The sequence below is a fragment of the Embiotoca jacksoni genome, unplaced genomic scaffold, assembly GCF_022577435.1.
Source record: "Embiotoca jacksoni isolate LCO1_2020_lvr unplaced genomic scaffold, fEmbJac1.0.p SCAF_12, whole genome shotgun sequence".
NCBI lineage: Eukaryota > Metazoa > Chordata > Actinopteri > Embiotocidae > Embiotoca > Embiotoca jacksoni.
Window position 1 is genome coordinate 14,422,734 of NW_027185252.1, and position 22,348 is coordinate 14,445,081.

Here is a 22,348-nt window from a genome sequence, read left to right on the forward strand (position 1 = left end):
GAATGTCATAAATGTCCCCTCATCTCAACCGCTCCTTTTATTCCCCCCCATTACCACTTTCTATAGGCTTCCTTTGAATGGGGCTCCTGGCTGCGGAGGAGTAAGACATCTGATATCCAAGCCACTCAGTACAAGTGCCGAAGCGCTGGTGTCAGATGCTGGGACAGAGATGGAGCGTTTGCGGGTGTTACCTAAAAACACCTTCGGGTAGCGTTTAAGGTCAGTTAAGTAGCTCCAGTTTCTCCAGTTTTGTTTAAAAAGCTTGAAGTGAAAATATTATCATAGTCACAAAATGCAGACAGAACTCTACCCAGCTTTGACAGATAACATAATGATGCATATTGAATTATTTCATGCTAGGCAACCACACACAAGTGTGGAACTGGATAATAAGAATGTATTTTAAGCATCAGCTCCAAGTTGAGAGCACTGCCGCTCCTAAGTTTGCTCTATAAAGCGCATGAGCATATAAAAATCTGCTTTGTACTTTTCTTGCAGTTCTTCGTCACGTTCAGCATTGGAAAAAACAAACATTTGAGAAATCATTTAAAAAAAAAAAAAAAAAAAAGAAGGAATTTTTTTCAGATATGACTCATGAGAGTAAACAAAGTGATCCAGATCACAGAGAGAACAAAGTCAGAGTTAGTGTTTGGCACAGATAAGTGAACACTTTGATCACGGTGATGGCAGCTCTGTGTGATGAGACCTCCCTTCTTTACCCAAAATACTGTTGCCTAAGAATCACACTTCCTGTATGTGTTCCAATCAACAGGGCCATTACAGACTATGAGGTATTGTATCATCTATTTTATCTTATCTACGGCAGCAAAGACTTGGTTTGTTTCACTAGATAACATTGGGCCCAACTTCCTCTCCTTAAAGCTCTAAGCCCTGACTGACCCTTTCATAAAACACACAAACTCCTCAAAAGACTAAAGCGCTAAATTCAGCCACATACTGAAGACATGTGGTGCTGAGTTATAGAATCGGAGAGCTGCATGTCTGTCTTTAAGGTTCTGTCAGCACTTACACGAGCGTGTAGAGTCCATTGTAAAGATAAATGCTACCATTTAACTAAGGCAGGTGAAAAGATGCTAAGTTGGCCAATTGCAGATTCAGTGCAGAAATAGCAAACCAGTTACAAAGCAAGAGAAAGGGGCTTCAATTAGCTACATTAGAGATATATACTTGACTGAGAAAACACTGTATGGTAATTATATCTTTTATCTCCTTTATCGTGCTGATTAGTGCAGTGGGGGAAGAGAGCGCTCTCTCTAATCTGATCACACAGCATTGTGTTTGGGGTCATTAACCTATGGGAGGTCCTGTGGCTTGACAAGTCAGATCCTACCCCCCACCCCCCCTCTACCTTCTTCATGGAGCTTGCTCATGCCCGAGTTCCTCCGTTTCCACAGACAACACAACGGCAACCGCAGAAACAACCAAAGAAAACAAAAGACGAGAGGGAAAACAGCCGATGGTGCTATTTGCATGGCTTGTCATTCTTCCACAAACACGCGGCCCAAATGATTCCCGACCAAGGCCCCTTGGCTTGCCTCAGCAGCAGGATGTCAGTCCCTATAGTCTCTGTTTTTGTTGGTTCTTTTCTTTCTCCGACCGTGCCGAATCCCAAGAGATGAAGGGGTCAGCTGATCCCCTCAACATCTGGGATCTGCATCAGAAAAGACTCGTACCTTGCTGCATGGCTTAGTAGTAATAGTGCCCATGGCAAAGCTTTGCTTCATGTAACTGACATGTGCATTCATATGCATAAAGATGCAACAAGCTCCATCAGTCAAAGCTTTCTCTTGCCAACCATTTTGGGTAAAAGCTGCGATGCCTACATTTATATTTACACAAACCCTCACTTCTAAAATCCATCCTCCACCTATACTTAACCATTCACCGATTTATATTTTTCTCATAAACCCCATTTCTATCCCTGTCAAACACATTACATCCTCTGCGAATCAAAAATATGAATACTCTTAACACAACCAGCAGCACCTCTCATCCCCAAATCGTCGTTAAACTGTTGTGATACTGAAAAGCTGCCTGTCAGGATGGAAAAGCAGACATGAAAGGCCCACGGCAAAGATCGCTGCTGATTGCCGGCAGAGGATGAATATGCAAATAAAGCAGAAGGTAAATGAAAAACAAAGCGGGGGTTTTGGCAGCCGCCTTTTACATGTTTCCCTTAATTTGGCACTGGTTAAGAACACGGAAAGTCTATCAATAATGAATTCCAGTCAGAGCACGGAAGGAGATATGGGGGGGAAATCAGTCTCCATTTTCCCCCTGCGAGCCCCTGAGCAGATTTGGGGTCTATTGTGTTTCACACAAGCTTTTCAGCAAACGCTCCGATTAAGTGGCAAATGAATGGAAAATTGAGGACGTTAAAATAATATCCCAAACACCTAGTGTACATAGCACCAATGAGACTGGGTCCATGTGTTCTGGAAGACAGTCTAGAAAGTAGGGCACCGCAGCCTGCCAACTGCAAGCCCCATCTATTGACCACAACATGGACACAATAGTAAATCAATTATCTGGTCAATGCCTGTCATGAGAGAAAAAAAAACTGGGTTCAGGACAGTCTAGTAATCTCCACCCTGCTGTGCCAGTTTGCACTCATATATCATTCTGGTACAGAGGTTGTTGTTGTTTCCCATTGCAGTGGGGATTTAGAAAACTGTAACACAGAGAGCAGACGGGATACCGACTGAAATGGCCGATGGCAGGTTCATACCAACGTTCCACATCTGGTGAGTCGCACTAAGGACAGTCTGATAAAGAGCAAGACCAAGTGCACTCATAACAGCTGCTTTGTTGCCACCGGACCCAAAAGGCACTTTAGCTAGCACTAGGCAAAATTAAGAGGTACAACAAAGTAGGAAACAATCTGTGTGTTGTCTAAACACGGTGAAACCAGCCAGACAGAATAGAATGCGTCCTTGGGAAAGGAGAGCACCTATCCCCTTGAACAAAAGATGAACAGGGCAACAGATTTTCCCCGGTCTTGAGATAACAGAAACCCAACACCCTCGTCCTCCAGTGGGGCTCTTTGTACGCCTAAGAGAGGGTCAATCAGCAGCCGCTGACAGATGTGTCTGCAGTCAATTTAGGAGAGGAAGCCATGTTGAGGTCAGGCACAGGTTTCTGTGCTCTGTCCCCCTAGAAGGAAGACAAGGATCAGGTCAGGATGTCCGAGACTGACCTTTTCTCACCTCACAGTCTTCGGCACAAAACACCTGGACTAATAAAATATAGTTAAGCTAATCAACAAACATGGGGGGGGGGAGCCCCAGTGAAAAAGTTATGAGACAATATACATTTTACTTCATACTGATTTGCCTCCAAATGAACAGTATGCATGCAGGCAATTTATACTCATCTAAAAATCCCTTTGTGTTTCAAACAAAAGTGAGAGCCACTCCAGCTGGAAAGCAAACAAATCTGAAAAACTCCACTGGAGGTCTAAGTAGTTTTGGCAGATGCTCCAGGCTTAAGTGTCTGTTCAATTAGGCACTCCAGTTAAGATGGCAATCATGGATCAACTGCGTGTTGATGTGTTGAGGCTGGAGCTGGATCCCTCTCTGGCCTGGCAAAACAACCGGGCATGAGATGTCAGCGATGGTCAGATGCTTAGACAGTCACTCTGGTGTAGTATCCTCCTGAGGCCAGAACAATTACTATGAGTAGACGTTCACGTCGGCTCATGACCACACAATGGGAGAGCAAAGTACAGAAACAGAAATGGGGTGTACAGTGGTGCTTTAATTGGGTTTTGCCGTTTTCTTTATGCAAACAAAATGACATTGCTTTTTGTAGATTTGAGGGTATTTGCAAAATAGCTATAAAAAAAAAGTCTGGCTTTTCCTTTCATCCGTTATAGGAGTGAGGTATTATTTGGTCTCTAATGCCAGTTTACAAACAATGTTTTCCTTTTGCTTTTTAGCTGTAATTAATTATTAGAGGGCAACCGCTCTCTCTTGACAAACAGAGAGCATGATAAATTTCACCTAGATAGTCTAGTATCTCCAGAATGAGTAAACAACACCTCTTTTACAAACCTGTTTGTTTACTGAAAATGAATGCAGAACATCCAGGCATCCAACACTGAATAATTACAACGGGCTTGAGGTGATTAACAAAAAGTGGTATTGGCAGAAGTGAAACGACATGTGAAGAGAGCGGTCTCCATGTTATGCCGACAGCTGCATACGTCGCACACGGGTCTGGTCGCTGACCCACCGGCGCTTCGACGGGAGGCTGATATTTAACAGCATATGAACAGAGCTACTCCATTGCAGCTCAATGCGCCTCGGCTGTGGTGTCTGCCCTGTCACGCAGCCAGAGGGGGAAACACTGGAGATGACACAGCGCAGGACAGTGTTGGCTGGGTCAGCTGTGCTTCACAAACCTTTGACTAACAGGCTGATTCACCGACGCTGTGGGCCTCGAAGGAAGCAGACCCACTGTTTAGCTTCATTTAAACATGAAACCAAACCGGGTCAAACAGAGAGCACGGGGGGCAGGAGTCAGTTCAGGTATATCTGAGCAACTCACATGTCCGCCGTGTATCAACACACACACACACACACACACACACACGCACAGATATGCATGCTGTATGGATGCATACAGGTTCACAGCCACACTTATTAGGAATTAGCACAACTCTAAATTCTTCTTATTAATTATTCTGCTTCACTGCGACAACATCATTAAATATTTATTACCCGTCAAAGTTAAAAAAAATAAAATAAAAAAAGCATGTCTGGTATGCGTGTCTCACAAAGAAAAAGGCAAAGTTTTTAATAGCATTTTAAATATGAGTTTTAAGTTTAGAGCTGTGACACATTTGATGTCTTTCTCTCTTTCAGAAAAGAAAAAGAAAACACATAAATTATAGATAAAACACTTGCGACAGAGATTATTGACTAATTATGACGTGGGAGCCCCGAATGCAAAAAAACAACCTAATCATAAATTATCCTGACACATCTGAAACAAATAAACAGAGATAATTTAACGAGGGCTAAACCACCACCACGAGTAAAGTCTTTGTGTGTGTGTGTCTCATTCCCACCAACATGTTCACACATACTGTACATTTACACTATTTTTCCCTCCTCTGTCTTTCTCTGCCTGCCAGCATCGCTTTCCGACCAGCGACTACTAGCTCATCTTAAGTGCACACATCTGACAAGGATGCGAGTGCCTTTCCCCTTTCCTCCACTCCCCCTAGTGTATCCAAGCAACACTGCATCTTGCATCTCCAAACTAGAGGGACAGAGAGAGAGAGAGAGAGAGAGAGAGAGAGAGAGAGACCCCTCCTCCAGATGACATCAGTGCTCTATTGAAGCAAAGCTAGAGGCGAACACAACTCCACATTTGTATTGAGATTTACCCGTGCACCTATGTCCTCGCACAGCCTACAGATTGTGTATGTGTGAGAGGGGGGGCACCAGTAAACACAGCAGTGCTGCTTCAGATAAACTCCAAATAGCTCTTTGAGTGACAGGAGTTTTTTTTTTTTTTTTTGGATCCGAGTTTGAAATCTTCAGAGCTTGGATTGGATTATTATTTTTTTTCCCGTTGTGAACCCCAATTTAAGAGGATACCTGTTACTTTCTTTTTTTGGTTTTTTTTTTTTTTTGGTTGATTATAGAGGTAAGTGCGTTTTTTGCTGGTTGGGAATGGGAACGCATCCTGTTCGTCTTTTTGGATTTTTTTTTTTTTTTCTAGCAGAAGGAATTGACAGTGAATCCTCAGGAGTTGCTTGTATCTAATTAGTTGTCCTCTTTTTCTGGTATTTTTTTTTTTTTTAAATACTCGGTCCACTTAGGTTTCTCTATAATGATTATCTTTAAGCGATAGTAACAAAAAGAAAATGGTGAGAGCAATTTTCCTCCAAATAACCAAATTAAGTTCCTCGGTGAGCTGACACACTGCACCTCTTTCTGCTCAGTTTGGCAGATAAAAAAGAAAATTCAGACCTGAACAAATTATTCCTCTCGTCATCTCAAGCCTCTTTCGTGGCTGCGACTTGCTGCTTCGATCCTGTGCCGTGTCCCTTTTTATTCAGCGTGACTACAAACACTACGTCTGCCTTTCCGACACGCTCAAAATGTGTTCTTGATCACATTCAGCCTCACCACAATGCCCCCCCCCCCAAAAAAAAAAAAAAAAAAAAAAAACTGTGAACGGCACTCCAAGAGCACCAGGGACGCCTAAAAATCTTTTCTTACTTCTTTTGATTTCCCCAAACCAGTGGGGAAAATAATCAGTGGCGAACACGCAAACTTCACGGGATTAGTGAGGCTGTCTGATTTCGCCTCGGTGGCGCAGCCCGAGAAGACTCCCCGGCGTGCAGCTGAAATTGCAGCGCAGATCCCGCGGAGTTGGACGTGTAGGGGGGGGGCAGCTGCAGGAACTCCGCTAAATGCGTCTCCGGCGACGCTGTCTGGATGACTCGGGTCAGATACTAACCGCATACTACTCCACTGAAATTTACTGTCAAACTGTAAACTCGTCCGAGTCCTCCCCGAAAAGCCTCACAGGAGAGGTTTTTGTCTTTGCAGTCAGTGGCGCAGTCAACGAGCACCCCTGAAAATGCACAAAATTGGAAGTTTCATACGCACCAGCTGGCACAGAAGCAGCGGCTCATTTAACGCAGCATACTGTCGCGTTAACTGTAGTTTTAACTCTGTAACGACTGTCATAAACAGCCAGAAATAAACGCGTTTTACCGTTAGATAATACCTCGAGCTCGCATGGCCGATTGAGATTATTCACTATAATGACAACCTATGATGCTAATGAATCCTGTGTCAGTCTCACTCCATATAGACTGATATTTATCCCGTTAGACCCATGCAATAAAGTGGACACCTTCTTGGCAACACCAGGGCAGGGACAGTAATTAATCCAATTTAGCGCAGCCTTATATCTACACGAAACGATAAGGTCATCCAGGCTTTAAACAGTGACTGATAGGCTCATTCTGTACCAATAGTGGATGCAAACTTGACTTAAATTGTGAAGCGATGTAATGGCAGCTCGTTGTTGTTCGGCGTGTTTGAGAGACCATAAAAATAAATGGGCCTGTTAAACATGGCAGACATGAGGACAGACCCAATTGTCTTCACTGATAAGTGCCTGTAGAGAAAAGTCCCCAGTCAGTTGCTTTCAGAGGGAATTCACGTTGCAGATTAACAACTAACCAGGTCACTACAGATAGGAGTCTACTGCAGGCAGAAAATTGTAAGCATCAAATATGCATGGAGTAGAAAAGAAGTAATAATAAGACTTTCACGACTACCCAGATAGATCAGATTCAACACTATGCTCCGAGGAGGCCTATTTCACTTCGTTTCATAATTTATTTAGCATCTAAGCAGTATATTTTAATATTGTATTTTAATATCTAATCCCAAGATTTAAAGAATCATTTCATTTTGGTCAGTGAAATTAAAACTGCATGACTGCAGCAAGGGAGGTTAACAAATCCCCGTATTTTGGTTCGTGTCTGGCCTGCACCGAGCTGTCCTCCTGCAGCTTAACATGAGTGTTCACTGTTTTGCTGTTTGCTTGTCACATACAGACACACACACTCACAGAGACATTTTATCTTGCAGTGCCTACCACCCCCATGTGGGGAAAAACAATTGCAGCTGCTACAGATCTCACCTTTCAGGCTATTACAAAAGAGAGACCCCCCCCCCCCCCATCTGTCCCAGGCCTCTAAATGCTCCTAATGGGCAAGCAGAAGTATCATCTGCTCAGACCATCTAAAGACAGCACCAGGAGGCCACAAATCAAATCCGTTCAACTCGCTGAGATTTTTGACCATTTTCTCTTAGGCTGAGGGGTGCCCTGTGTCCTGTGAGTTCAGATGTGACCATGAATGTTGCATTGTGTCTTGACAGCACAGTAGGCCGCAGGCAGGTGTCTGGACGTACGACTTTCTGAAATGTTCCTCAGTGGCAGACAAAAGGTTTCACGGCACACAAAAACTCACCTGTGAGGAGCAAGAAAAACACAAAACTAAATATTCACAGAAATACAACTTTGCTTTCATGTCAGGTTATCTTAAATTATCCTCAACCAAAACAAGTACATTTATTTGCATGACTACACAACCACAAACAATTAATTCTCTCCAGTCTGACTGTTTGTTCGAAGGATAGCAACGTTCCAGTACATGTCGCAGACCTGCATTTTCGAGACCAAAAATCTGAACAAAACATAACCCGCAATAACTATATTGTGTACAATCAATCATAATTCTAAATTATATTGTGACTTAGAAGGAATAAACAACAGCAGATACAAACAACACTGATTTCCCAATGGAGAGCTCTACTGTGGTTCAAAAATTAATTTCAGGGCTCATGAATAATTTAACAATCAGCCATTGCTACTTCTACAGCTCTTTCCCCTCCTAAATGCAGCCCATGTAATATTATTCTGTATTTCACTGAACTAAAAGTCATTATAATCTGCAATACTTTTGACAGGCATGAAATTGTTTCTATTCAAACTTTTTTTTTTTCCGAAGCCTTTCTTGTGCAGTGTATGACTGGGGGGCACAAAGTTCTTGGGTTCTGTTATTGCACACTAATGTGCATTTATGCGTGTTCGGCTCACAATAGCTATCGGTGTCCGGCTTTGTGTGAGCCTCCTACGCTCTCCACTGAAAGGTAACTAGCTGTACACACACACGTGCACAATTTTACGAGGATGCTCAATTTAACTTTGCCAGTTCAGATTAAATGAAGCAGAATCCACTCTGACTGCTGGAGAAAATCCCCCTGTCCTGCCGGCGGAGCTTATTAGAACGATGGAGAAAGACATCCATCACTAAAAATGTTGAACTCCAGCGTCCATTCCTCTCAAAGTGACTGCGTGCTCATGTACATAGGATGTGTGTGTGAGTGCATACATACATACATTATTAAGAAAGGCAATAGCAAAGGGCTGCAACATGCCTGCTGTTAAGTAGAGGAGTTTTTAAATCGTATAAATTTAAGTTTTTTTTTTTAAAACCTAAACCCCCTCTGTGAGGCTACACGGTCCACATGCTCGCCTTGTAGCGAACAATGGAGAGGGGCCACTCTCCTGAAATCCGATGAGCGTGGAAAAAGAAAAGGGGAGAAAAAACATCTAGCATCTAAGCCTCACTATGCTCCTTGTAAAGCAAGCATGATGTGCAACATTCAAACCTGACTTCTGATAAACATTATGAGACAGTATGTTATCAAATTAATCACCATGTCCGTCGCCTTTTTTTACTGGACAATGAGTCAGATTCTCTTATCTCAGCTAACAGAGTTGTAACTAACTGGAAATGTTGTGCCATATCACAGGATACTTATGCTGGGAATCATCCTGTCTCACAATCCTAATAGTCTGTTATTCCGAGTGCAGATAGGTCTGATAAGACGTTCTTTTATGTCATGCTAAAATGTGAAAGATTTAAATCAAAGACTACATACTTAAGAGATATTAAGAGGATGAAGAACGTTAAGGTGGAAGGGGCTATTTAATATTGAAATAGCTTGACTAAGTGCTGCATTAAAAGTTCATTCCAACAGATAGACAGCACATATCCCTCCATCATCAAAAACTCAGTTAAAATTTGTTTATCTTTTTTTTTTTTTCCCCCCCCTTGTCAGACTTCTTTTTTCCACAAGTTAGCAGAGGTCACATCTGGTGCTTTCCCCCCCCAGACTCTAATCTAGTACTAATGTAATACTGGACTGAGGGCCCGTGTTTTGATGGAACAGAAGGAGGGGGGTGGCGGGGAGTTATTATGAGACAGCATCTCAGGAGTTGTAATCGAGTTACAAGCCTCTCAATTCCCTGATCTTCTCCTTGTCATGGGTTACAACTGTTAAATGGCTTGGGCCTCTTGTTCCTAATTTACCTTCACATGTTTTACAGCGCACAGTAGCAGCCAGCAGGTCACATGGACGGTTCCATATCAAGACACAAAGCTATTGTGTTGTAAAAGGAAACACAACATTTTCTTTGGCAAAGGAAATTCTATTTTTACAAAGAGAAATAGCATTCATGGAATAGGATTGGGCGGAGGGGAGCTGGGAATTACAGGGATGGATGCTGCAGCCATCTTCCTCTTCATATACAAATGGCTTTCTCTTGTAATGAGAGCTGTTTAATAATGTGAGTGATTCACCAAGCACCGACCGGTTCTTTAGAACCTTGTTTTTAAACCAGCACAGGATGCATTCCTTAATTGCAGGACTAGTTCACTTGTAAAACGCCAAAAGCTCAGCTGCGCACTGAACTGGACCGAGAAGGGCAAAGCAGCTCCACCCTCAGCCATTGTTGAGTTGGGGGTCTATATCACTGTTGTCTTTTGTATGCACAGACATTCTTTCTTCCATCACCATAGAAAAAAAATGCGGTGTGTTAAAGTAACTGGCTTTAAAAGGTCGACAGGCTAAATTGTAGCATAGGACAAAGGGTATTTCTAAATATAAACTCACAATGTAAGGCAGGTCAGAGATCAGTATCAAACACACCTCTAAACCTAATTTTAACACTTGACGTGTTATACTAAAATCAATCAGTCGAATAAGTAGTCAAAAGTTACAGAAGCAGAGAGGATGATATTCTTAAACATTAGTAAATATACAATTTCTATAGGTAACAACTTAAATGCAAAATTATTATTATTTTTTTTTTATCAGCCTTATCTTCTGATGATAAAAATCAAATTTTTTTAAAAACTGAATGTGGGCACTAAATATGTTTTTCTCTGGCTATTTTTCAGAGCACCATTCCAGGTGTAAGGAGGGCGAAGAATGACTCAAGCTGCAGATGCGTGAGAGCAGGATAACCAACTCACTCTATTTCGCTCCTTCAAGGAGAGGAGAACATTGGTTATCTGCTTCAGGAGAAGGGACCAGAGCCCTGGATTAATGTGTACACAGGCTCGACAAGGGAGCAGAGGATTCTGGTTTACCTGAAGACGCGGAGTACACAAGTGAACGGGCCTGGATTGAGCCCGTGGCACAGGGGATTGGCATGGCTCAGACCAGCTTTGTGTCAACTCATCATGCCTGCCGGGCCTGACTGCAGAACGGAGCCTCTGCTAAAGCTCACGCCGTCCAGCGCACGGATCGCTATACAACACGCCAAAAATCGAATTTGCAGTTATGGCTGTTGAGCTTGACAATTGCAACAGCCATTAGGATTTTTAATATTACCTGAGACTGCATGCTTTGTCAGTGAGAGGGGATGTTTTTTTGTACAGGCTTATCTGCCATGGTAAAGGCATTGAAAGCATGAGCCTCTGACAACACAGAGGAGGTCATCGTCCAAACAAGGATCAGCTCAGCAAACACTGACCTGGTCAGGATATCACAAGAAACCCCCTGGACAAACTTTTTTCCTTTCAGACAGGATAAGAGCAAATTCAAGAGGAAATCTTGATTGGATTTTCGGTGGCTGGAAAGGATTTACCGCATCGTATAAATCAGGTATGACAAATACGGATGGCTTTGCTTCTTTCCACTTCACTGACCGCACCACCGTTTTCTAATGAGACGTACAGGAAGAGAGGTCATGGCAGGAATGCATAATTAATGTAATAATTCAGTATCAGGTTAATTAGAAAGGAACTGCACATCGCTGGTGAAAGACAGAGACAAGCAATGAAGAGACACACACCTTCTGCTTTTGTTCATCTCAATGCTACCTGCTGTAAATTGTGAAATTTAAAATGTTTTATAAAGAAAAGCTTCTTTTTTTTTTCTAACATATCACAGTTACAACAAAGAACAGCAGTATAGTAAAATGATTAGTGGCTCTCACAAATTGTCCTTGTAACATCAGAAAACTGACTCTTAGATCATGTTCCTCTTAGATCTCACTGCTCTAAAAAGTTTTATCAAAGCTCTTTTCTGTGAGGAGAGATATTTCGGCCATGTCTTGCAAAAGGCCAGTTAAACACCAGACTTCAACTGGCAAAAGAAATGGGTAATGATGTAACAGGATTTAATTTATAGCAGGTTTCACGACAGTTCATCAACAAAGCCTGACTTTGTTCACCCTTGTGGTCTGTAACGATGAAAGACAGCCTTGAGGTAGAGAAACGTGTAAAACAACCAGGGAATGTATTGCATTTCACAAGTGGGGTCCAAAAAGGTCTACAACAGAGTTTCAATTCATGGAGCTGAGAAGGTGGAACATTTCTCATCAAAGAAAAGAAGACAAAAAGGAGTTCTATTTCTAATGATGGTTTGTTTTTAAACTTTTAGTCTGCAGAAAATCTATATTCCACTAGATATAAGGATATAACCCTTGCGCTGAAGCAGTTCATTGTAAAAACAAAACATACACTTTCACTGTCTGGTAATCCTCATGATCAATTCACATCAATTTAATAGGAGGAATTCAAACGGATTCTTTCAGCAGTTATTTAATCTAGAAAGTGCTGCAGGCAGCTTTTCAAACACCCAGCAATTACGAAAACGGGAATTTGGCTCCCCTTTAAAGGCCTTGTGCATTAAATGTACCCTTGTGTCTTCTCCCCAGGGGCCCTTGAGTGATTAGACTGCCAAGCAACACACCTTCAAGATGGTGCGTCAATGCAAGTCCTTTATCCTCTTCCTCATCAGGATCGGGTTGCTGCTGGGTCTCGCTAACCCCTTGGTGACCTCCGCCTCATGTCCCTCGGCCTGCCGCTGCGACGGGACCTTCATCTACTGTAATGACCGTGGCCTGACTTCCATTCCTACTGGTATGCCCCACGATGCTACAGTGCTCTTTCTGCAAAACAATCGCATTAAGAGTGCGGGCATTCCCACCGAGCTGCGCAGACTCACCAACGTGGAGAAGATCTACCTTTACTGCAACAATCTGGATGAGTTCCCCGCTAACCTTCCTCTCGGGCTGAAAGAGCTCCACCTTCAGGAGAACAACATTCGGATGATTACCCATTCCTCTTTAGCCCAAATTCCTTACATCGAGGAACTGCACCTGGATGATAACTCTGTATCAGCAGTCAGCATAGAGGAGGGGGCTTTCAAGGATAGTAATCACCTCAGACTGCTTTTTCTCTCCCGAAACCACCTGAGCACCATCCCTTCAGGCCTACCCATGAGCATCGAGGAGCTGCGCTTTGATGACAACCGCATCTCCTCCATCTCAGAGCAATCGCTACAACATCTCATCAACCTGAAGCGACTAATCCTGGATGGTAACCTGCTTAACAACCGTGGGATTGGGGAGATGGCTTTAATCAACCTGATCAACCTGACCGAGCTCTCGCTAGTAAGGAACTCCTTGACGTCGCCGCCAGCCAACTTGCCCGGCACCAGTTTGGAGAAGCTGCAGCTACAAGATAATCACATTAATCGGGTTCCACCTGAGGCTTTCGCCTTCCTCAGGCAGCTGTATCGCCTGGACTTGTCTGGTAACAACCTGAGCAGCCTCCCACAGGGTGTGTTTGAAGACCTGGACAATCTCACACAGCTCCTGCTACGCAACAACCCCTGGCAGTGCACATGCAGGATGAAATGGGTGCGTGACTGGTTGAGGTCTTTACCATCCAAGGTGAATGTGCGCGGCTTCATGTGCCAGGGTCCTGATAAGGTCAAAGGCATGGCGATTAAAGACCTCACTACAGACATGTTTGACTGCTCAGATTCTGAACTCTCCCCCACGTATGAGACGAGCACAGTCTCCAACACGGTACGCCCATCGCAGCCCCAGTGGCCCGTGTTCGTCACTAAAAGGCCTGTGGTGAAAGGGCCTGACATCAGTAAGAATCACCACAGCACTACCACCTCTTCAGGCCGAAAGATCATCACCATCAGCGTGAAGTCAAGTAATGCAGATACAATACACATATCATGGAGAGTGTCACAACCCATGACTGCCCTGCGGCTCAGCTGGCTAAAGCTGGGACACAGCCCTGCCTTTGGTTCCATCACGGAGACCATTGTGCAGGGGGAGAGGACCGAGTATCTGCTCACTGCGCTGGAGCCGGAGTCTTCCTATAGAATATGCATGGTTCCCATGGAGACCAGCAACATTTACCTGTCAGACGAGACCCCTGTTTGCATCGAGACAGAGACTGGTTCTCACAGATCATACAACCCGACTACAACTCTAAATAGGGAGCAGGAGAAAGAGCCTTACAAAAATTCTAGTCTGCCTTTGGCTGCGATCATTGGAGGGGCTGTGGCTCTTTTGGCAATAATCATGTTGGCACTGGTGTGTTGGTATGTCCACAGGAATGGTTCGCTTTTTTCCAGGAACTGCACCTATAACAAAGGCCGTCGGAGAAAGGATGACTATGCTGAGGCCGGCACGAAAAAGGACAACTCCATCCTAGAAATTCGAGAAACTTCTTTTCAAATGATACCTATAAATCACCTGCCTGTGTCCAAGGAGGAGTTTGTGATACACACAATTTTCCCACCTAATGGGCTGAGTTTATACAAAAGTCCACATAACGAGAACACTATTAACAACAGGAGCTACAGAGACAGTGGAATACCAGATTCAGACCATTCCCATTCATGATGTTGCGCATGGACATTCGTAATGAGTGTGTGACTTCAACAGAGTGGCAAGACTTTTACAAAACACTGGATCTATAAGACGAAAGAAGCAATGTTCTGTACATTTGCCATATAATTTATATTTTAGGACATTTTATGGAGATGAAGAACGTTCCAGTTGCAGGCCGTCACTGAACCATCAGTGGGTATTGTAACTACAGTAACTGCAATTCTATATTTTAGGGATTTGTAGTAATTTGTACTGTATTTCCTTTGCTTAAGGTTATTGACCAACAAAAGAAACTCTGTGTTCTACTAAGATATGATGACTTGTCAACTGTGAAAGTGGGTTTTCATTGCTGTGTTGAACAATCAGAATTTAGAAAACCTTGTAGTATAAGCACAGGTCATTCTTTTAAACTTTGTGGCTGTCAGAAAAACAAAAAGGCAAAAAAAAAAAAAAAAAATGACGTGACGTAAACTAAGGCACAGCTGATCAGCTAATTCACAAAGCAGGCATGTTGCCCTCTAAAAGAATGAGCAGTCAGTAGCTGTCTCCACATGTGACGGACCAAGACTCTTACTCTAGTATTCACCTGGTGTGGAGTACGAATTACTAAAGATGAGGGGCCATGCTTTTTTTTTTTTTTTTTCATCTCTGCTTTGTTCAGTGTGTTATTTTGTTCTGTTTGCAAGAAAAAGAAACACAGCAAAGCAACCCGAGCAGGGTTCCAATGTTTCTGATAGGATTGTAGGCCACAGCACAGGGCAGATAAAGCACATCGACCTTAAGGATCTCTCTGCTCCTCAAAACAAGTGGACAGGACAGGGTGACACAGAGGACCCCCCACTATCTCTATTTGTACAAGCCAACAATGGCCAAACGACAATGGCGGCATTCTTTAGTACCATGTACCATACGTCATTCTAGTCACCAGGCCAAAAAAGACAAAACATGTTGGCTTGCATTAGAATTACCACGGTGTCAGCAACTCCTTGTTATGAGTATTATTTTGTATTATTTTCCAAATGAACACACTTTTATGTTGCCACAATTTGAAGTTAACTGTTCTTTACAATTGAAAACCAAAGTGCATTGTATGCCCTTTGGCCAGTCTTGTATGTGCCTTGATCCAATGCTTATTGTATTTAGCTTTTTAAGAAACCAGTGACTTTTTTTCATACACACTTGAATATGAAAAATATTGGTCATATTACAGAATAAAAGTGGACAAAATTAACATCGCTCTTTCTTATCATGAGTACAACAAACCCCACCCAAAATAACATTTCAATTGTTGTGTTCAATTACTGCTATCTCACCGTGCTTTGCCGTGATTGTTCTTTTTTTTTTTTTTGTGCTCAAGAGAATTCAATCTAATTGCCGAAGAGTAAAAAAAAAAAAGAAGGCAGCTCGGGACCAATTTTATTCATTCATATCTCAAATTATGGACAAGGCACACAATATAAAAATGCGTGGAGATGAAAGAAATTACCTCCTGCATTTTTATCCTTCATGAAGATCTGAACTCTGAGGCTTTAGCTCTCGTCTTCCCAGACACAGTCAACTGTTTAGCAGGAACGCAGATAGTGCTCTTGAAACCCAGTTTTCAGGCAGTGTACGGAGCAACGTCTGCTCGAGGCTGCTGTTGTTCTTTCGTGCCGTGAAGTCATGTGTGACTTATCCGATTGGCCAGAGAGTGAAATACTACAGGAGTAGAAATTGGGCTCTGGGGTTTGATGAACCTCCCAGGCACCAGGGCAACAGAAAACTAATAACGAGCCACCATATGGAGGGTGGTACAGGCTGACCCTGCTGGGGATGCCCGTCTCCGCAGAGGACAGAGTATATATACACTGCTCCGGGCTCCTGGCAGCACACTTAATGACATGGTTGCAGCTCACCCCGGCAAGGGCCCGTGGAAAGGTACACATGCAAAAGCAGTAAAACGGCACATTAGCCCATTTTATAAAAGCAAGCAGAACAGAATGTCTTCTAAAAGATAACGTCAAATTAATACATTTCAGATTATACTCCCTAGTTTCTGGCATTGACCATTCTCCTACACAAAACCACATGACCGTTCAGTATAAAAAAGAAATAATTCTCATACCCACATTCACACACCCACAAGCTCCTAACACTGTGAAAGCCTTAATTACTGTAAGGGGAGCCGCTAAAAGCTGCAAAAGTGATCCAAACCTTAAGTATACAGTAACTCAGCCCTCTATACTAAATATATATCACATTAACTGAGAATTAAAGTAAACAGATGTCTACTTTTAGAAGACTGAATAGTAATAGTTTCCATATGAATGCTGTCAATAGATTTTTGTTCTTTATGCTCAGTTTTATTTTATTTGAGTAAAGAATCTCAGGATAGGAATTATAAAAAGTATGGCCTCCAATAACATAAAAGAAAATACACAATGTGCTCTGACTGTTTTTAAGTAAATTAAAATAAAATAAGTTTTTCTTATTATAATTATTGACCTAGCTGAAAATGAACAAACAGAATTCAGCAAGCTTCATAATATCAGCAGATGACAAAATTGAAAATTAATCTGTTGCCTGAGCAGAGTTTCCAAATTATTAGTAAATGTAAGAATTTCTTCAAATGTTTGCAGCAATTTTTTGTGATTTATTGATAGGTTTTGGGATTAAATAAATTACTCACATGGGTTTGCAGTGACTGAAGTATGATGATCACTTTGAAGCTCGAAGAATGCGCAAACGTTTTCTCACATACTCACTCACCTGTGTGATAAATGACAGTTCAGCTGAATGAGCATGCTATTGTTGTGACTGTCACTGAGAATAATACACAAAACAGAGCAGCTTTGTGCATTTTGTATGAACAAAGTATGAGATAAAATTGATGAACCGGACTGCTGACATCCCTGTGTGATCTCACTTATCACTCATGGCCCTTGACCCGTGTGTCCCTTTAAACAACTCCTTAATCACTCTGGAGTTCTCACTGAGGTCATACAAGTCTCTAAACAACACAAGCTGCCACATACATTTGTCTCCTGTGTGACACACAAGAGTCTAATTATGTTTGTCTTTTATGTAACCCAGCGATTAAAACTAATGGGGGCAGCTGCACTGTCTGCCCCAGGCTGCTGTTATTCCTATTGTAATGTACTGGTCAGGCAGCCGGTCACATTTGCATTCCTATAGATACTCGCATCAGAGCCCCCCTGGATGACTTCACCGCTGCCAGTGGCTGGGCATGATTTCTCTCTATCAGCACTATTAGCGGTATCAAAAAGTACAGGCCACGTGACCCGATGACTGATTAGAGGTCAGGGAGGTCAGGTCAGACTCAGTTCAAGGATCTCAAGAGATGAAAAATGTATGCAAATCAGTGCCCACAAAACATAGTAAATCATCAGGGACTCCGATAGGCAACCTGTCCACCATAAGGACGTGCCCCTCAGGAACACCCCCCCCCCCCCCTCCTGCATTCATTACAAGGCATTCTTAGCAGGGACGCTAAAAATTGTGGAGGAAAACAATTTGAAGAAAAGGTCAGATGTTTAGCTAATGGCTTAATTGCCTTCAGAAGCACACAAAGGCACACGGCATAAGGCTAAGCCAATGAGTTGATACAAAGGACCAATCGGACTTTTTCTGCCAGAATGTATGGTCAAAGAGGATGTTTTACAAAACACCAGCATATTGAACAGTTTGTTCTAAAAAGAGTTTAACCCAGAATAAATGCCTCTTATTTTTAAACTCTTTGAGGAAGTATGCTCTATCAACTTAGAGACGTACATCAAAAACAAAAATAAAAAGGGGCGCTCGTGGTTCCCGCTCCCTCCTCTCCATCCTGTTGGACACAGATTGCACATCAAACGGACCCACAATTTAATGGCCCTCTAATGGTGAGCAGTACTGAGGTCAGAAGCCAAACCAAAGCCTCGGGGCCGCCCACAAAGTCTGCACTTGTTCCAATTAATGTGAGGTTTGCATATACTGTGTTTTTCATGGGATATAAAACAAACAAAAGAAAAAAAAAATGTTGTGAATGCTCTGATGTGAAGTACTTTCTTTATCCTCTGTGTCGGACTTATTCACATGCATCCTAATCTCTTTGACATGTAACATTCAAATGTGCTTATATTAATACAAAAATACTCACGCATGCATGTTCAGTTGTTGTAACAGTGATGACTTCTCCCTAATCTGTACACTCATCTGCATGTATTAGGCTTTCGACTGTCACTTGACTCTTCCTGTACACTCTGCACCAAACAAAAGGAGGCCATAGTCCTAAACAAAAGGGTCAGGATGTTTTGGATTTTCATGCCATCTTCATAACTCATTCATGAACGCATTTGGCAGTGAGAGGCTCATGTTAACCCATGCGAGTCTGCATGTGCGAGTGTGCTTTGTCTGTATGTGTAATTATGAATGTTACAGTAGATATGATTACTTGTGCTTTCATGTGAACCAGTGCACATTGTTCGCACATCTAATTAACATAGTGATTGATATGTGAAGCCATCACTTCCCTTCCTTGCGGTCGCCCCGAGACTGTCATATGACTTTGTGGCTGTCGGTCATGAGCGCAATCTGTTCTCGCAGGAAAAGAGTGTGGCGATGTGAAAACTGTGTGTGTGCTGAGAGACGTGTCAGTGTGAGAGATGTGGTCCTACATTGGGGTGTTGTTCTATCCCCTCTATCTCTGCCCCCCCACCCCCACCCCTCCTTCCAGCCTCCGGGCCAGGACCCTCTCCATCTCTTCGCATTACTCAGTGACCTGAAACCACAAGGCCAAAAAACTTAACCAGCTCCTCCGTCTTCTTAATGAATCCAATTTTTTGCCTCAGAGCACAAGGCGTGCACATATATCCATCGCAACTCCAAATTATCTGACATTAATATAAATTAACAAGAGGCACCGCCATCAAAACTGGGCCACCCCACAATAGTAGACAATGACAACGCTTGTATATCACTGTATATGAAGACAGCAACGTATTGTACACATTAAAAATACAGAGTCAATAGTCTAATTTAAAACAGGCTACAGCCAAAACAAAAACAGAGAGGCTGATTGGTGTTGATGCCATTACACTATGAATTATACACAATATGTTATGAAAATATCCATATAATTGACTCTGCTCTGTGGCAGCCATTAATTCCTGTCTTCCATTAAGTGGTTTAAATGATCTTGTAAGAGGCCATACATCTCCTGATGCCCTTTATGAGATCAACACCACGTCCCCCCTTAGAACTTAATCGACCCTCCGTCTCATTTGTCCTCAAAGTCTGATGCAGGGGAACAATTATTTATTTCCGAAAGGTTCTGAGGGGTCCGACTTGTCCATTACCCCCAGCATTCTTGCAGCTCTGCAGTGGAAGGCCCGAGCTCCTCTTCGATCCATTCTCTTCTCTCATTTATGTTAAGCCAGCTTTGAATGTCAGTACAGTATTTGCATGCCAATCCAGCGCGGTCTGCAGCTCATTATTTTCAGATGTTGACAGCCTAATCGCATGCAAGTTTAGCCCACTTTGCTAACCTAATGCCTGCTACAGCATACTCATACTGAATAGCAGCAAGCCAAAGGTTTATATCTGCAGTGTTCGTCTGCAGCTGTCTTATTCATTTTCGCTTTCGAGGGTGGGGGTGAAACCGCAGAAAAAACAGCATAATCGGCTCATCTGTGATGACAGGAAACGTTCCATACTGACCATCAAACAGCACTGTCTCAACCAGATCTACTAAATAACACTGATGTAACAAGAAGGCCAATATAAATTACACACTGAGGCTCATACGTCTGACTCGTACGTTCTCCTAAGATGTTTCGAGGATGAAGACTGAGCCGTGCAGAAGTCTACCTCAGCAGGTCTGATATTACCCCTTTGACTGTCTGACCTTCTGGCGGGAGCTCAGCCCATCTCTCCAGAGATGTCTCTCCTGCCCCTGATTCACCGAGACAGCAGCTCCTCGATACCTCAGCCGCGGCAAACACGTAGACATTTTGCTCAAGGGTAGCAAACTTTTGGTACTTCTCCAAGAGGCGGAGAATTCAGCAGTGTCAGCACCTTTTAGGATTGTAAATACGACTTGTCACAATTCATCAGGGCACAGGACAGAGAACGCAGACACTTGAAGGCCTCATTATTTCACCGTCCTCAAGCACCTCGACATAAGATCACTGCAGTGCAGCAGAGGGATAACATCCCTGACCCGGTGTAAGCCAACCACCAGAAAAACCTGTTAACATTTCATGTGGACTCGGGTCTCATAGTTTCAATCCCAGTTTCCAAACTCTTGGAAACAGAGTTGGTGGAGCTGGCATCGGAGGGGTTTGAACACAAGAACGCAGTAAGCAGGCTATCTCCGACTTCCAGAAGTGTGGAAAAGTGACAGCGGCGTCATCCTGCAAATATACGAGTTATGCACACAACGATGCGGTGGATTGAGAGACTGCAGTTTGAGAATTCCCCCACCACCATCACCACCATCACCATCCGAACACACAGTCAAACACAAAGGAAAGAAAAGTTCTGAGGAAAAAGTTTGGGAGAGAAGCCACCAATGGGCAAGGCAGGGTGGTGGGATGTGGGATTAATTAAAAGCTGCTGTCGCTGTGGTGTGCTGGTGACACGCAGCCACACGATTACTGAGATCTCTGTGTGAGAGGAATCTGCTCCCACAACTCATTTCCTCCCCACGGGTGGGAGTGTGGGGGGCAGCCTTGTTGTATAAAATACCAAAGACGAGAGAATCGTTTTTTAATTTAGAGGAATTTAAGAATGCAAAAGAAAAAAAACAAACGGAGAAGGGGTGGGAGAAGACGGATGAGGTAAAATTCTTTTGTTTCTGAACAAATGCCTGCTGAATCTATTTCAATCGAGTGATACACTGGACTCGTGGGAAGGCGAGGTCAAAGGATGTAAGCCACTGTAATCCAAAGCTTGCCACTGCTTAAAACCTACTCAAGTTAACAGGGTGACGTGTGTGTCTATAGACGCTATGACACTGAGGCAGCTTAAACTAACATCTGGCAACGGTACCATATCTAACTTTGCACTTATTTCTTGGCATGCCTTATAATCCTTTTGTGGCGGCCCGATGCACAGACAAAGTTATCAAATCATGAAACACAACCGTAAAACAAACTTGAACACAGTTGTAGCACTGCAGTGATTAATCAACGATGTCAATGAAAAAAATCAAAGATTTTTTTCAGTTCCATCTTTTCTATTTTGCCAAAAAGTTAGTTCAGAAATTTTTGGTAAATTAGTCAAAAAATATTTGACAGATTGATCCAAATTGATGAAGGTCGTAAAGTGTTAGTTGCATGCCTACATTCCTCCACAGTATGTTATGTGGTGTCAATATACAACATTAAAAGTGATGCAACTACTGTATGCAAATATTCTATTATAATATTGATAGTCAGTAATTATAAAGGGAGAGGTTCTGATAGCCCGTTTAATTTTGGATCTGGCTTCCGGTTGGCAGTATACGTGGATTCAGGTTGGTTTTTTTTCCAAGCAACAATTTGTTTTTACCTCCAACCTTCATTTTTAAATACCAAGAAACAATTTTAAACATTCAGGTCATTTATGTGCGACTGTTTCAGTGGCTAAAATAACCAACATCACAGAGGGTAGTTTATATCAGCTGCAGCTGATGAATGTTAATTTAATTTCAGCTAAATTAAAATTTTTGTCTCTTGGTTAATGTCCACTCTGCCAGGGACTGACTGTACTTTGCCAAAGACTGTTTGTTACTGAAAAGACTCCGTAACGTCACTCTACGTCCATGAATGAACTG

At 42.8% G+C, this 22,348-nt stretch overlaps 2 protein-coding genes across 4 annotated transcripts in view; one reads left to right on the top strand and one right to left on the bottom strand.

The window, feature by feature from the left end:
- The window catches only part of macrod2 (mono-ADP ribosylhydrolase 2), a 395,447-nt gene that overhangs the window by 307,972 nt on the left and 65,127 nt on the right, over positions 1 to 22,348 (bottom strand). The window contains exon 1 of one of the 3 annotated variants that reach the window (XM_069145007.1): positions 6,003 to 6,155. The exons of the other annotated variants lie outside the window; for them this stretch is intronic. Coding sequence (XP_069001108.1) covers positions 6,003 to 6,027 — 25 coding nt within the window. The 5' untranslated portion in view covers positions 6,028 to 6,155. Of the gene's footprint in view, positions 1 to 6,002; positions 6,156 to 22,348 lie in introns of those variants that run through there. 3 annotated transcript variants of the gene reach the window in all.
- On the top strand, positions 5,397 to 18,687 carry flrt3 (fibronectin leucine rich transmembrane 3). The gene is made up of 3 exons (XM_069145004.1): positions 5,397 to 5,676; positions 10,805 to 11,513; positions 12,571 to 18,687. The coding sequence occupies exon 3, from the start codon at positions 12,613 to 12,615 to the stop codon at positions 14,563 to 14,565; it is 1,953 nt and encodes a 650-aa protein (XP_069001105.1). The 5' UTR covers positions 5,397 to 5,676; positions 10,805 to 11,513; positions 12,571 to 12,612; the 3' UTR covers positions 14,566 to 18,687.